This window comes from Haliotis rubra, unplaced genomic scaffold (genome assembly GCF_003918875.1).
Source record: "Haliotis rubra isolate DU_JTF1 unplaced genomic scaffold, ASM391887v1 Scf327, whole genome shotgun sequence".
Lineage (NCBI taxonomy): Eukaryota > Metazoa > Mollusca > Gastropoda > Lepetellida > Haliotidae > Haliotis > Haliotis rubra.
Genome location: NW_025766999.1, coordinates 433,182 through 448,446, shown reverse-complemented (window position 1 = coordinate 448,446; position 15,265 = coordinate 433,182). Strand labels below are relative to the sequence as shown.

The following is a 15,265-nucleotide window of genomic DNA, read 5'->3' as shown; positions in this document are numbered from 1 at the left end:
AGATCGACATCTTTGACATGTTTACTGGTATATACAGTTTCAAAATATGTCTTTGCATGGCTGATAATATCCTTTGTTTCGCTTATTTGTCCGTCATCAGTTTCTAGCTTAGTTATTGCTTTGTTTAAGAAATTCTGTTTTTCCAGAGATAAGAATTAAGTAGGTTTTTCTCCTTTTTCATACCATTTTGCTTTTGATCTCAATATAATCCCTTCTGTTTTGTATTTATTTAATTCAAGTTGCTGATCTTTTATTATATTAATTTCTTGTATCAATTTTGACTTAGTCTGTTCACTGTCAGTACTGTCTAATTTTACTTCAAGACTTTCAAGTTTTTTCATTGTATTCTTCTTCTAATTTTAGTCTTTCTTTCTTTTTCTGGGATGAATATTTTATTGTGTGGCCTCGAGTACTTCGAAAAACAATTGTTCATTTATCTTTAGTACTTTTTCTCCATCTTCGTCTCGAGTGTGATATTGATCTACAGTCTCGTTAATAATACCTTGGATTTCTCGCAAATATTCGAGATCATGTAACAAACTGTTGTTAAATTTCCAACAACTCTTTCCTTTCTCAAGAGATGTAAATTCAATATGTAACGATATTACTGAGTGATCTGATCTGTAACTATGTTCTATTTTAGAGCTAATGATAGATTTTTCCATATTTCTACTTTGGACCATAAACATTTGTAATGCTTAATATCTCTTTCTCTGTTTTTATTTTAAGTATCAAAAAATTGCCACTATCACTGTCTTCTATTTTTTTGAGAATTTCAAATTCAAAGTTATCTCTAAATAAAATAGCTACTCCTCTCGACTGACTGGTGTACGAACTAAACCTGGCTTCTGAAGAGACCCATTCTAATTTGATTTTTTGTTCAATACTTTCATTAAAATGTGTATCCTGGATACAATAAATGTTACCTTTTCGTTTTTTCATATTTTCGAACACGTCAATCCTCTTTTTTTTCATTATTCAAGCCTTGGCAATTTGCAGAGATGATGTCAAGTTTATGTGCCATATCGAGTCATTAAAAGTTGAGTGGTAAGTAACCTAAATCTGATCAAAATAGGATGGCATGCCAATAGCTGACCCAATTTTTGTGTGTCATAGAAACATCTTTTGAGAAATGAAAGTGAACATATATGATTTAACAACATAGATATAAAGAAATGAAAAAAGGACACACCGACCTCCGTCATTGTTCCAAGAAGAAATGGGGGACATTTACCCTCCCACAGGATCATTCAAGTTTAAATGGAAAGACTATATTCCTGCCATTATTGCAAAAATGTTAAGAAACAAAATTAATTTTAAAAATAGGAACCATATTCTGTTGATTTGAGTTCACACATCAAAAGTTAAAAAACAATTCTGTATAGAACGGTTTACCTTAATATTCCTCAAAATAATAACCAAAGCAAAACATACTCACTGAACAAAGTGAAAATCTCTCTGGCACAGATCGCATAAAGTAACCCGCGGAAGAACACCAATCGTAATACAACGCTTGCATTGTGTTCTGTTCAAGTTACGACATGTGAGAAAAACACATATGGATGTTTCGTTATGTCCACATTATTTCAGACATAGATGAGTGCTCTACATGCGGTATCTATTCAATATACAACAGTAGTATTCCTCAAAATCATAGTAATTTCAAAAGACACTCACTAAGCAGAGTCTAAGTGTTTGAAATGAAAATCCATACAGCACAGATCACAAAATAGTCCAGAGAAAGAACATCAATCATAGTACAACGCTTGCATTGCGTATCGTTCGAGTTATTACATATCAAAAGCAAAACGAAACAAACGAAACAAAACAAATATAGGTGTTTTCGTTATCTTCACACTATTGCCCTACATGTGTCTATTCGAAATAAAACGGTTACGGTAGTATTCCTCAAAATAATAACCAAACCAAAGCATACTCGCTGAACAGAGTTCAAGGTGAAAATCTATCTGGCACAGATCGCATAAAATAAACCGCGAAAGAACGCCAATCGTAATAAAACGCTTGCATTGTTTACTTGTTGAAATTGCGACATATCAAAAGTTTTTTAAGAATACACACATATGGGCGTTTCGTTATTTTCACATTATCAGACATGGATGAGTGCCATGATATTCGAAATAAAACGGTGGTATTACTCAAAATGATAACCAAACCAAAACATACTCACTGAACAAAGTTCAAAGTGAAAATCTATCTGGCACAGATCGCATAGAGTAACCCGCGAAAGAACACCAGTCGTAGTACAACGCTTGCATTGCGTACTGTTCAAGTTACGACATGTAAAAAGTTTTAAGCAAAACACATATGGGTGTTTCGTTATATTGACATAATTTCATACATAGATGAGTGCTGTAACTGTTGTATAAAATGATAACAATTCCAAAACACACTCACTGAGTAGAGTCCAAGTGTTTGAAAAGAAAATCCACACAACACGGATGACAAAATAGTTCGGTAGAAAAACACCAATCATAATACAACGGTTGCATTGCGTACTGTTCAAGTTACAACATATCAAAAGTTTAAGAAAAACGCATATGGGTGTTTCGTTAGATTCACATTTTTTCAGACATAGACGAGTGCTCTACATATTGTTTCTATTCGAAATAGAACGGTAGCATTTCAAAAGTAGCAATTCCAAAGCATACTCACTGAGTATAGTCCAAGTAGTCCAAGTGAAAATCCACGTAGTACAGATCACAAAATGATCCAGAGAAAGAACACAAATCATAACACAACTTGTATTGCGTACTGTTCGAGATACGGCCACGTGTTACGACTGCACGTGAGTTTCGTGTTCACTGTTATCCTAGTGGTATGAGCACTACTTGTGTCCTTTCCACCACCGAGATTTCTAAATGAACTTTGCGATATAAGGACCAAGACAATATGCTCTAGAAGTGCAAGATTTGTAGAAACTAAAATACAATATTTGTTATTATGCATTTCAAGTGTGAAAAAAAAGAAATGGTGGTATTAACAGTCACTCATAGCGAACAAAACAATGATAAGATAAGTTACGTGACCCGATTCTTGTGATAGTCTGTCCTGTACCATTTAATAACCGTGTTATATAATTGTACAGACATGCCACACTAACTGCGATTGATAGGTTAAAATGTGCCTGCATTTCGAAGGAAAAGCATTGTTTGCAATCGACAAGCGTTCAATGAATGCATGTAGAGCCATGCAGTCATTGCAAACAAAGGATAAATGTGCTCATGGTAAAAAGTATTTCTCATTCACGATGTTTTTCAATGGAAATTGCCCATTACATTACATTGTGTCCATTATTCATGTGCAGACTAAAAAAATGTATGTGGAAATATAGATAGAAAACACATTATAATTGGTTGGATACTATATGTTACGAATCGTCACATTTCGCTGGCCTGTGGCAGAAGTATGTATACTAAACTGTCCGTGTTTTATAGGAACTTGTGGTAGAAGAGATGTATACGTGTCTTGTTTAGGTTGATTGAGGCATGAGACTTTGTGTTTTGAGGTTAGTTGAGTTTCAGAGTTGAGCTTTACGTCACATCGGCATTTTTCCAGCCATATAGTGACGAGAACAAGTTTGCATTAGTAAACATTGTAAGTACACACTCGGAGTGAGTTTTATTTCAAAGACATTTATTTATTACATTGTCATTCAAAAGCAGAAAAAGTCATAGCATCAAATTTAAAGGCAGGCGGTTTGTTACGTTTCATAGTTACAATTTATGGTTGTTACATTTCACAGTTACAATTTATGATACAGATGAACTTCCCTCAGGTAGTTCAGTATCAGATGGGCGCTCACGCGTGAGAACAGATCTTTTAGGTTTGTTGCATCATAATGTGAGTCCCTTGCAGGCGATAAGTCCACGCATTCAAGCAGAATATGCTTGACGGTGATCACCTCATTGCAAGAGACACACATGGGGGGGTCCATCCCCATCCGTTTTCAGCAGATAGTCATGTGTAAATCGACTGTGGCCAATACGACATCGTCGTAGAATTACCTCATCGCGTCTTGACTGACAACCCAAGTAGGTATAACCAATTGTTGGCTTCAATTCATGGAGTTTGTTTCTTCCTACTTGAGTGTCCCACCTTTTTTTTGCATCAGGTCCCGAGTATAGCTTTTGATAGTGGGTTTGAAGTCACTGTACGGGATTAGCAGTGGAGATAAGGGCTTTTCAAGAGCTGCTTTTGCTGCAGCATCGGCCTTTGTGTTACCTGCTATGCCGACGTGACCCGGCAACCAGCAGAGGACGATGTCATATTGGCCAGTAGAAAGGTCGTTGTACAGTTCTAATATGTCCAGGATGATTGGGTGACTTGAAGTCACGTTTAGAAGTGCTTGAAGGCAGGATAATGAATCTGTAAATACGATGAAGTTTTTGGACTGATTTTGCTGTTGAATGTAGGTCAAAGCTGAGAAGATAGCTTTGGCTTCAGCGGTGAAAATGGAACTGTTGTCGGGGATCCTAGAGGAGACAGTCTTGGCTCCGATGACTGTAGCGCTGGCAACTTGGCCATCGTCCTTGGATCCGTCTGTGAAAATGGATCTGTGAGTGTTATACTTCGTACGTAACTGGTTGTATTCCTGTTGGAACACCAAGGGATTTGTTTCAGACTTTTTTGAGTTTGGTGAGGGTAAGATCGACCTGTGGTTTCACCATTTGCCATGGTGGTGAGGACAGAAGTCGGTATGGTGCAATGATGTCGAGATCAATTTTAGCTGCAGATATGTGTGGTTTGATCCTGATTCCAAGTGGTGGAACCAGGCTTGGCAGTTTAGGAAATAAGTTTTCATAGAGCGGGTTGAAAACACAATTGTATGCTGGATTGGGCTCATTTGAACGTAATTTAGTGATATACTGCAGTGAGAGTTTAATGCGGCGTTGTTCAAGGGAAGGTTCATTGGCCTCTGCATATAGACTGTCTACCGGAGAGGTCCTAAAAGCTCCCAGGCAGAGCCTCAGTCCTTGGTGGTGGATAGAGTCTAATTTTTCTAAATTGCTTTTGCAGGCTCCACCGTAGACAATGGAGCCATAATCTAGTTTACTGCGAACTAATGATCTGTACAAGTGAAGTAGGGTGGTCTGATCCCCTCCCCACTCTGTATTTGAAACTACTTTTAGCAAGTCTAGAGCCTTCAAGCACTTGGTTTTCAAATATTTTATGTGTGGTAAGAATGTCAGGTGGCGGTCGAATATGAGTCCAAGGAATTTGGCCTCTTCTACTACCTTGATGGGAGTACCATCTAAAGTTAGGTCTGGATCCTTGTGTGGTTTGTATTTACGACAAAAATGAATACAATTTGTTTTGGATTTTGAAAACTTAAAACCATTTTCATTGGCCCATTTTTGGATTTTGTTAAGGCAGAGTTGTAGCTGCCTTTCTATTGCGTGCATGTTCTTACCACGACATGAAATATTGAAGTCATCCACGAAAAGGGACCCATCAACGCAACTGTTCAGAACGTTAGTGAGGCTGTTAATTTTGATGCTAAAAAAGTGTGACAGACAGGATGCTGCCTTGGGGGACGCCCTGATCTTGGTGGAAATAGTCGGACAGTGTGGAACCCACCCGAACTTGAAATTGTCTGTTATTTAAAAACCGAGATATGAATTGAGGTAATCTACCCCTCAATCCAAACTCGTGTAAATCTTTTAGGATACCATGTTTCCATGTTGTATCATATGCTTTTTCTAAGTCGAAAAAGATAGATACTGCATGTTGTTTGTTGACAATGGAGTTTTTGATGAATGATTCTAGACGCACCAGATGGTCAATGGTACTTCGGTTTTTTCGGAAACCACATTGGAGGTCACTGAGGAGGTTATTGGTCTCCAGGTACCAGATTAATCGATTGTTGACCATGCGCTCCATGGTTTTGCAAACGCAGCTAGTTAGTGATATAGGACGGTAGTTTGAGGGATCAGTATGATCGCGGCCAGGTTTTGGTATAGGGATGATAATGGCATTGTGCCACGAAGGGGGGAAAGTGTCCGGATGTCCAGATGTCATCAAATATATTTAGGAGTGTTTCCAAGCCTGAGTCAGGGAGGTGTTTCAGAAGCTGATAATGGATTTCATCAGCTCCTGCCGCAGTGTCGTGAGCCTGTCCTAGGGCAGTACTTAATTCATGGAGGGAGAACATTTCGTTGTAATCCTCCCCATTATCAGAGTTAAAATTGACTGGTTTCTTTTCTTGTTGGGTTTGATATTTCTGGAACCGAGGGTTATAATTTGATGAGGAGGAGTGGTTTGCCAAAGTTTCACCGAGTTTGTTTGCAATCTCAGATTTATTTGTTAGAAGGAGTCACCATCTTTCAGGTGGTGAACTCCTGATTTTGACCCTTGCCCTTGATCTTTTGAATCATGTTCCACACCTTGGACATGGGTGTGCGGGAGTTGATTTTGGACACATATTTCCTCCATGAGCGGCGTTTAGTTTGTTTGAAGGTACGTTTTGCCCTGGCATTTGTCATTTTAACAGCATTCAGGTTGTGCACTGTAGGATGTTGTCGGAAATATTTTTCCGCCTTCTTCCTATTTTTCCTAGCTTGTTTGCAGTTTGTATCAAACCATGGTTTGCGTATGTGCGGGTTTGCAGAGGACTTAGGAATACTTTTGTCTCCGATGGCATTTAGGACGTCTGAAAATAGTTCCATGGGGTCAGGAACATTCCTGAAGTTGTCCGGCTTAAGTTTTTCTGAACATAGGGTTTGGAATAAAGGCCAATTGGCCTTAGTAAAATCCATCTTGTTGATGGTGGTTCATCCGTGGGGTTGATAGGAGTAAGAATTGTTGGGAAGTGGTCGCTTCCACAAAGGTCGTCATGGACCGACCATTCGAACTCATTTAAAAGATTAGAATCTGTAAGTGATAGATCGAGAGCAGAGTATGTTCCAGTGGCAGGGTGGAGGTAGGTGTTTGATCCATCGTTGAAGATGCAGACATCATTATTTGAGAGAAACTCTTCAAGTATCTTTCCCTTACTATTTGTATCAGTACTCCCCCCATAGGGGGTTATGGCCGTTGAAGTCGCCCATGATTATGCAGGGCTTCGGGAGTTGATCATATAAGTTCTGAAGATCTGATAGGCGAACAGTTGAGGTGGGAGGGAGATAGAGGGAACATAGTGTAAACCCTATGTTCAGAGTCATGCGGACAGCAACAGTTTGTAGGTTGGTTTTAAGTGGGACAGGGCTATGAAGGATGCCCTGCCTCACCAGGATAGAAGTGCCTCCTGTAGCCTTTACACCGGGGGGAGAAAAGGAATGGTAGGAACTGTACCGACGGATGTCAAATTTATCGGTCCTTTTTAGGTAGGTTTCTTGGAGACAAAACGCAGATGGTTTGAAGTCTTGAATCAATAACTGTAATTCATTATAATTATTCTTAAGTCCTCTGCAATTCCATTGGATCATGTTTTGTGGGTTCATGGTGCTTCCACTGGTGACATGTCACGTGAGCGTGAGGAAGCGTTTGATGAACTCTTATTGGTGTCAGGTGGAGTTGGAGTTACCTCCATATCCAGAGGGCCAAAGGAGTTATGGACCTCGATGGGGACCTCTGAAGGAGAGGTGGCCTTTGGTTTTGTGTTTGGCAGTTCAAGTTGTTTTAGTCTCTCTAGCCTCTTTCTTTCCCTTTTTCTGCGCGTAGATTCTGTTTCTGGTTTTGGCATTTGTTCTGGTGTTTGTGATTCAGAAGTTTTGACTTTTGGCGTTGGAGATGGAGTGGCTGAGATAGGCTGAGTTGTGTTGAGTTCAGTTGGCTGAGAAGACGTGACCCATGTCAGGTCGGTCTGACATGAGATGGTTGCAGTAGTGATAGTAGGACGGGAGACAGCGGCAGAGTAGGTGATGGTTGAAGGGGCTGCAGTTAGACTTGCAACCCTCTTCTTTGCTTCGTGAAAGGAGATATTTTCTTTGTGTTTAATCTTCAGTATCTCGGATTCGCGTTTCCATACTGGGCAGAACTTGGAAGAGGCCATATGGTTACCACCGCAGTTTGTGCACTTCACTTCCTTAGTACAGTCGTTGCCCTCATGCTTGTCACCACAGCGGTAACAGACAGCAGAGGAACGACAGGACTTGGATCCATGTCCAAACTTTTGGCAGTTGTAGCACCGGAGTGGATTGGGGACATACACCTCCACACCAATGCTACAATAACCAGCTCTAATCGAGTCAGGAATGTTTGCTCGCGCGAACGTGAAGAGATAGGTGTTCGTTGGTTGAACAGCACCATCCTTTTTGAAGGTAAATCGTTTGACGGCTGTGACGGATTGCTGAGAGAGTTCCTTGACAATTTGTTCTTCGGTCATGTCAGACAGGCATCGAGCTCTGTCCCGTACAATGCCTCTACACGAATTAAGGGTTTTGTGTGCTGAGACAGCGACCTTGATATTTACAAATTCTTGTATTTTGAGAAGATTTAAAGATTGTTGTTTCCGGGTACATTCTATCAGGAGAGAGCCAGATCGGAGCTTTGTGACATTGGCAACCTCTCCGCAGATACCAGCGATACCTTTGGAGATTGCAAAAGGGTTCAATTGCAAAGGTTGCTTGTCACAAGCCTCAATAATCAGGAAGCGTGGCCAGTAGTCAGGTCGGGGGGGGGCGTACTCTCGTCAGACGAGGAATTGTCGGTATCCATGTGTCGTCGTTTTGAACCGGGGTATTGGGAAGCCATGTCGTGGGTAATGTGGTTCAGCATCCCCCTCTCCCCACCCACCGTGGAGTGTCAACAAGGACGATCTTATATTGCAGCGGATCTCCAAGCTGCAAAGACCAGGGATAAAGGGATGTTATACTCCAGCGAATTTGACATGAAATGCTGTAGCTGCCTACCAGATTAAAGGTCAGGATGGTTCTGTCCATGACAATCAATTGGAGACGTACAGAAATCGGAGGTCAGCATCACCAGATTGGCCCATGAGCCACCGCCTTCTGTGCATGGGTCTGCGAGGCTAATTTGTTCCGTAGGATATTTGTTAGCATTTTGAACATGGCCAAAAGTGTTATGTAATACTACGTTTTGTATAGACATTCCATGCACAGGGCAAGGCGTGACCAGCCGATTGGTAGAATCGGGCCTATTCTACCACCCGTCTAGGCAAAGTTAGGGTCGAAGTGGTGTGTTGGATTAGTGAACACTATTGCCGGTTCCGTCATCCTCAACCACCAGACTCCCTTCCTCTGCCGACACAGGGATGCAACCCACGGCAAACGGGTTGCCCAATTTGATCGCCTCTTACGACCAGCAATGGGGTGCTGTGGACCTATTCGACCCCGGGTCCACACGGGGGCGAAGAGCCATTGGCGTTACCCAGCACCCACCACGAGGAGGTTGCTCTTCAAGGCCGTTACTGGTGCCGAATGTGTAGATATGTAACCCTATCATGTTTTGAGGTTGAAAAAGATGAGCGTTATATATTCTGTTATACGTAGCAAGCACGGCCTGGGCTCACTGAACCATAACTGTAATATCCAACAGAAGTTCTTTAGATTACTTGATAAGTTCTAACGAAAGAAGTATGTTCTATTTTTAGACCCGACCTAAATCTGGCATGTCACTGATGTATGAGTTTCTGCACAGAGAGATTAAAGCCAGAGAACACACGCTGTCGTGTCATCTTTTAGAATGAATGTGAAGATGTTAAAATAACATACTTGCAGATTCATTTGCCTCTTTGCTCCATGGTAATCAAATTTCAATGATCGCAATGTATACATGCTTTTCAAAGAAGACAAGCCACAATTCATTAGCCAAAACTATTAATAACATGTACAAGAGACATAAGTGTTTTACCTGAATAATATACACTTCTCTCTTTTGTCACTTTATTTTATTTTAATACGCCGTTACTGTTATGTTATAGATTTTAGAGACATCGTCTCATAAGCCTTCAGTTTGTTTGGTGTGTCATAAATTTATAATGCAACTAAATAATAATATTTTTTAATAAACTACTTCTGTCTGTCACACGCTTACTGAACCGCTACTTGTTTAATGAGATTGTAAAACGAAATGTTTTTTCAGGATGTCATCCACAATGAAGACATAAAGCTGGACTGGGATTTCAAGTTGTCGCTACTTTCTGATCTAGTGAGAGTAAGTTGATTTTTTGTTATTGGTGCATGTACGTCTGGTGTCAGTCGGGCCTCGTCTATCTTCCCGTTTGAAGCCGCTGGACCGCTGAAAATGAACTTGTTAGGTATTCAACTTCTTAAGATTACACAGTGTAGACACATTAAATATTATCTATATGAATTTAAGTGAAGTGCAGTGCCATGACACTGGTTTTAAGAAGAAACGCTGAAAAATATTGTTTGGCGTTCGTTAAGTTAGACGGGACAAGGTTTCCCTAAAAGTCGTCTGGGGTATATTTCTTCCAAAAAGATGTGATATTAGACTTTTGTATTAAGCAGGATAGAGACGTTTCTTTGCTACAATGATATCTTTATTCAACATAACAAGTTTATACATCTTTGGTATACACAAGGAAAAGTACGATGGACATGTTTGGAGAACATCAATTCAGTTTTTAGTTTGACAAGACAATGATGAGTGGCAGCTTGATTTACATTTTACACCAGCCTTGTAGCACTTACATCTATTTGTCTGGCACCTCTTGACTTCAGCACAATTGCACTTAACAAAGCCTTGTCCACCACAAGCGGACCCAACTGGACTGCTGAGCGTAAAGAGATCAGTTTTTCAGTAAACATATCCTCTAAGATGCAGAGAGATGTGGCGCACACATCAAACTGAGTACGAGAATATTTTCCAGATAAAACACCAGCTTTGACAACAGTTGTGTACATGCCACTGTCATTAATGTCAGTAATCACACCAATCAAGTTGCAGGGAACAGCTCTACCTCTCCACGGATTGGAGGGGAACTGTAACGTTATCACCAACTGCAACTGAGAAAGTATTGTCCTCTTCCTCTGGATACTGATCAGCTGACGTACCTTTGCAACAAGGAGTTCTGCTGATGATGGCGGGTCTGGAACGGCTGCAACAGCAGGTGGATCTGGTACTGGCATATCTGCTACAACAGGTGCATCTGGTACTGGCATATCTGCTACAACAGGTGGAGCTGGACAGGTGGATCTGGATCTGGCATGGCCGTATCTTTTGAGGGATCTGGAACAGCTACAGTAACTGGTGTCGCATCTGGTGCTGTTGGCTGGTCTGAAGGAATTTTCATGGCGATGATGGCATTGATGAGATCTTCTTCCGTCATCAGTGTTGCAATGACCTCATCTGGGAGCTTGGAGGAATTTAGTTTTGGAGGAATGGTGTTTGCTTGATTCAAACTTGAGTCCCATGGTCCAATCAGTGGTATTTTTGTCAGACATCCAGGCTGTTAACATGTCCTTCACATCACAGTTGGCACGCTCAACGGAACCTAGGGATGTTGGGTGACGTGGTTTACCATGTAGGATCTTGGTGCTATGACACATCTGTGACACCTCCTCAATGACAGCAGCAGTAACCTCTGAACCATTATCATTCTGCAAGATAGCTGGTGCACCAATGAACAGGAAGATGTCGACCAACTGATACACTACTTCTTGGAGGCCAACGGTATCAGCACACAGAACTTAGTGAGATGGTCCTGATAATGCATAATCCATTTGAATTGACCTTGACACATGGATTGCATGTCCATCAAATCGACTTGTGCTCGTGAACCAAAGTCCTTGGAGATGATGGGGCGAACAACAACGCCCTTGGTAGTTGTCCTTTTTCCTTTTCTGTTGGCATTGGATGCAAGAAGACTTGAAGAAACTCAGTGATTCATGCGTGATGTTGGCATACTTCTTGGTGACTTTTTAAGCATACTGTCTCTATCACCCTGTTGCAATATGGGCTCTCTGGATCATGCCAAAAGTGAGTGACTAAGTTAAGATTTAAAGTCACATCGGCAATATTTCAGCCATATCATGACTAGTTCTAAAATTCATGCATGTAATATAAAAAACTCTGTCAACGAAGGACAATAACATTACTAGGTTATCACAAAATGAGTAAAAACTAGCTTGCATATATCTTTAAAAGTAGAATATTATTTTTGGACAATACAGTGTGAAAATGTGCTATTTATCGCCAACAACTGAAGGTAGATCACCATACTAGGGTCCATGGGGACTTACATTACTTTTGCTACCTGCATGGACCCTAGCTGGATTTACACCATCCCTTCAGCCATTGGCGTTTATGCTGATATTTAGCCATACATTATTAGACAAATATACTACGATTAAAAACCTGGTAGACTTAAATTTACTTGAAAAGTTTTGGGACTCAGGAGGACAATATTTTTACGTTACGTCAACCACCTTCGAAGGTAGAGCCACTCACAAATTCGGTTTCTAATTTAAATCACCAATACTAAAAATTCTTTTATCTACAAAACATATGAATCAAAATTCATCTATCAGTTCTATTTCTTTTACAAATTCGATAATAAAATGATAATTAACATTATTTAAAAGATCCTTAACCGGTTTTACATTGAAATACTTATCCCTTATTATGGAAAACTCATCACAGTCAAGCAGGACATGGGACATCGTCCCATAATGACCTCTTCACATCTGGACTGACAACCAAAGTAAGTGTAACCAATATAGGGTTTTATTTCATGTAATTTATTAATGCCTACTTCGTTTGCATCAGATCACGGATATAGGTTCTAATGCAAGCTTTGTAATCAGAGTATGGGATAAAAAGTGGTGTCACAGACTTGTTGAGTGCTGCCCTAGCAGCAAGATCGGCCATTGTGTTCCCAGAAATGCCAACGTGGCTGGGTAACACCATTTATTTATTTTGTTTAGACACAAGTGCATTTGCCGTTCAATAGTATGCATGTTTTTCCCACGACAAGAAATACTAAAATCATCCTCAAAAAGTGATCCATCAATTGAATCATTTAAAACCTTGGATAAAGTGTTGATCTTTATACTAAACAATGTCATAGACACAATACTGACTTGTGGGACACCCTGATCCTGATTGTAAAGTTCAGACAGGGTTGAACCCACGCGGACTTGAAATTGCTTGTCATTTAAAAAGTTTGATTTAAATTGAGGCAAACGGCCTCGTAATCCAAAGTCATGTAAATCTTTTAAAATACCATGTTTCCATGTAGTGTCGTATGCATTTTCTAGATCGAATTATTAATTATGGCATTTATTACAAAGGATTCCAAACGCACTAAATGACCGATAGTACTTCTGTTTTTACGGAAACCACATTGTATATCTGCTATTAGTTTATTGGTTTCCAAGTACCAAACACATCGGATATTTATCATGCGTTCCATGTTTTGCAAACGCAGCTTCTTAGTGAATTTGGTCTATAATTAGAAGGATCAGTATGATCACGTCCAGGTTTAGGTATGGGAACAATAATAGTATCACGCCACGACGAAGGAAAGTGTCCAGATGTCCAAATGTCATCAAAAATATGTAAGAGCGTCTCTCAACATGAATCTGGTAAGTGTTTCAGGAGTTGAGAATGTATGTTATCAGCTCCTGAAGCAGTATCGTTAGCCTAATAAAAAGAGCACTATGAAGCTCATGGATCGAAAATGTTTCATTGTAATTTTCCCCATTATATGAATTGAAATTAATAGATTTCTTTTCTAGCTTATTTTGGTATTTTTGGAATTCAGGTATATAATTACATGAGGAAGACTGTCTGAATGCTACATTTAGAGGCCTTACCTTTAATTTTCTGAATCATGTTCCATTCCTTCAATATCGGTGTGCGCGAATTGATTTTTGAGACATAGTTTCACCAAGATTGGCCCTTACTTTGCTTGAAAGTACGGCTGGCGTTTAAAATTTTCAATTTGTCTAAATTGTGTACCATAGGATGGCGATGGAAATAATGTTCAGCTTTCTTCAGTGCCTTGCGAGCATGTTTGCATTTATCGTTAAACCATGGTTTTCATACATGAGGAATTGCAGAGGATTTGGGGATGCACTTGTCAGCTATGTTTATAGTTCATCTGAAAAATATTTTATGGCATCAGGAATATCATTAAAAAGTTCAGGTTTGAGTTTGTCAGCACAGAGAGTTGCATATAGAGGCCAGTTAGCATTTTTAAAATCCCATCATGATGATGGAGGAACATCAGATTGATTCACGGGTTTTAGTATTGTTGGGAAATGGTGACTTCCACAGAGGTCGTCTTGGACTGACCATTCAAATTCATTCAGAAGGTTTGAATCTGAAACTGATAAATCAAGAGCTGCATGTGTTCCCGTGCCAGGGTGTAAATATAATAATAATAATAAGGGCCTGATGATGTACGCCTCTTCGTGGTGGGCCTAGATAAGGGAATTATATTCGTACATCACCCAGTTAGGGCTGACCCCCCGAAGCTGGTTTTTCACTGGGTTACCGACAAACAAGGAGCAAACCATCTTTTAACTCCGCAGCCCAGTCAGCCTCCCTCCGGTAGTGACACCAACCACACTGGAGATTGGACTTGCCCCAGGGGAAGGCACAGAACCCGACCAAGAATATCTTGGTCAAACCACCTTAAAACCACACTACTTGAGTGTGCGAGAGCGACAGGATGGCCTGAAAACCCACGTATCAATGGCAAGTCGCTGAAGCTGCATTGGGACAATGCCATGCCATGCCCATGTATGCTTACCTGACGGAGCAAAATCTCCGAGATCAATTCCGGCGGCTTAAAAATCTCATGCCCCGTGAGCCAGTTCAACCCACAACTGGTGCCCGTCAGGAACCTTTGCATGAACAGAATGCTCAAGTCGCAGCAGACCCAAAACTTCTAATGGACGTCCGTGTCAACCTCTTTCCTCTTGCTGATGGAAACTCTTCCGGCATAGAGCCAATTGGCCCCGAAATTTCGGATGCTCACTCTTCCTCTTCCTCAGTTGCAGATCTTTCCGAAAATACTGTGTATATTTTGTTTCATTCTATTTATGCTGAAATATGTGACATACCTTTAGAAAAACGGAGGCCAATTCAACAAACAAATGTATCTTTTCCCAAACATGAAATTAATTTATTAAATGACATTATTTCTATGAAACTTTCTGCGGACTGTTCATAACATGAAGTTAATTGTTGTGTCTATGCTGCCGCTCGAACCTTGGAGGAAATTCACCCAGTTTCAAAAGAAAAAACATCTAATACTAAGAAAAATACACCAAAGAAAAACCGGAAACTAGAAAATACATTTCCTGGATAGATT

At 40.3% G+C, this 15,265-nt stretch overlaps 1 protein-coding gene across 1 annotated transcript in view; it reads left to right on the top strand.

Moving 5' to 3' along the window:
* The window catches only part of LOC124283991 (retinal guanylyl cyclase 2-like), a 388,141-nt gene that overhangs the window by 204,170 nt on the left and 168,706 nt on the right, over positions 1-15,265 (top strand). The window contains exon 8 of the mRNA XM_046720035.1: positions 10,063-10,134. Coding sequence (XP_046575991.1) covers positions 10,063-10,134 — 72 coding nt within the window. The remainder of the gene's footprint in view (positions 1-10,062; positions 10,135-15,265) is intronic.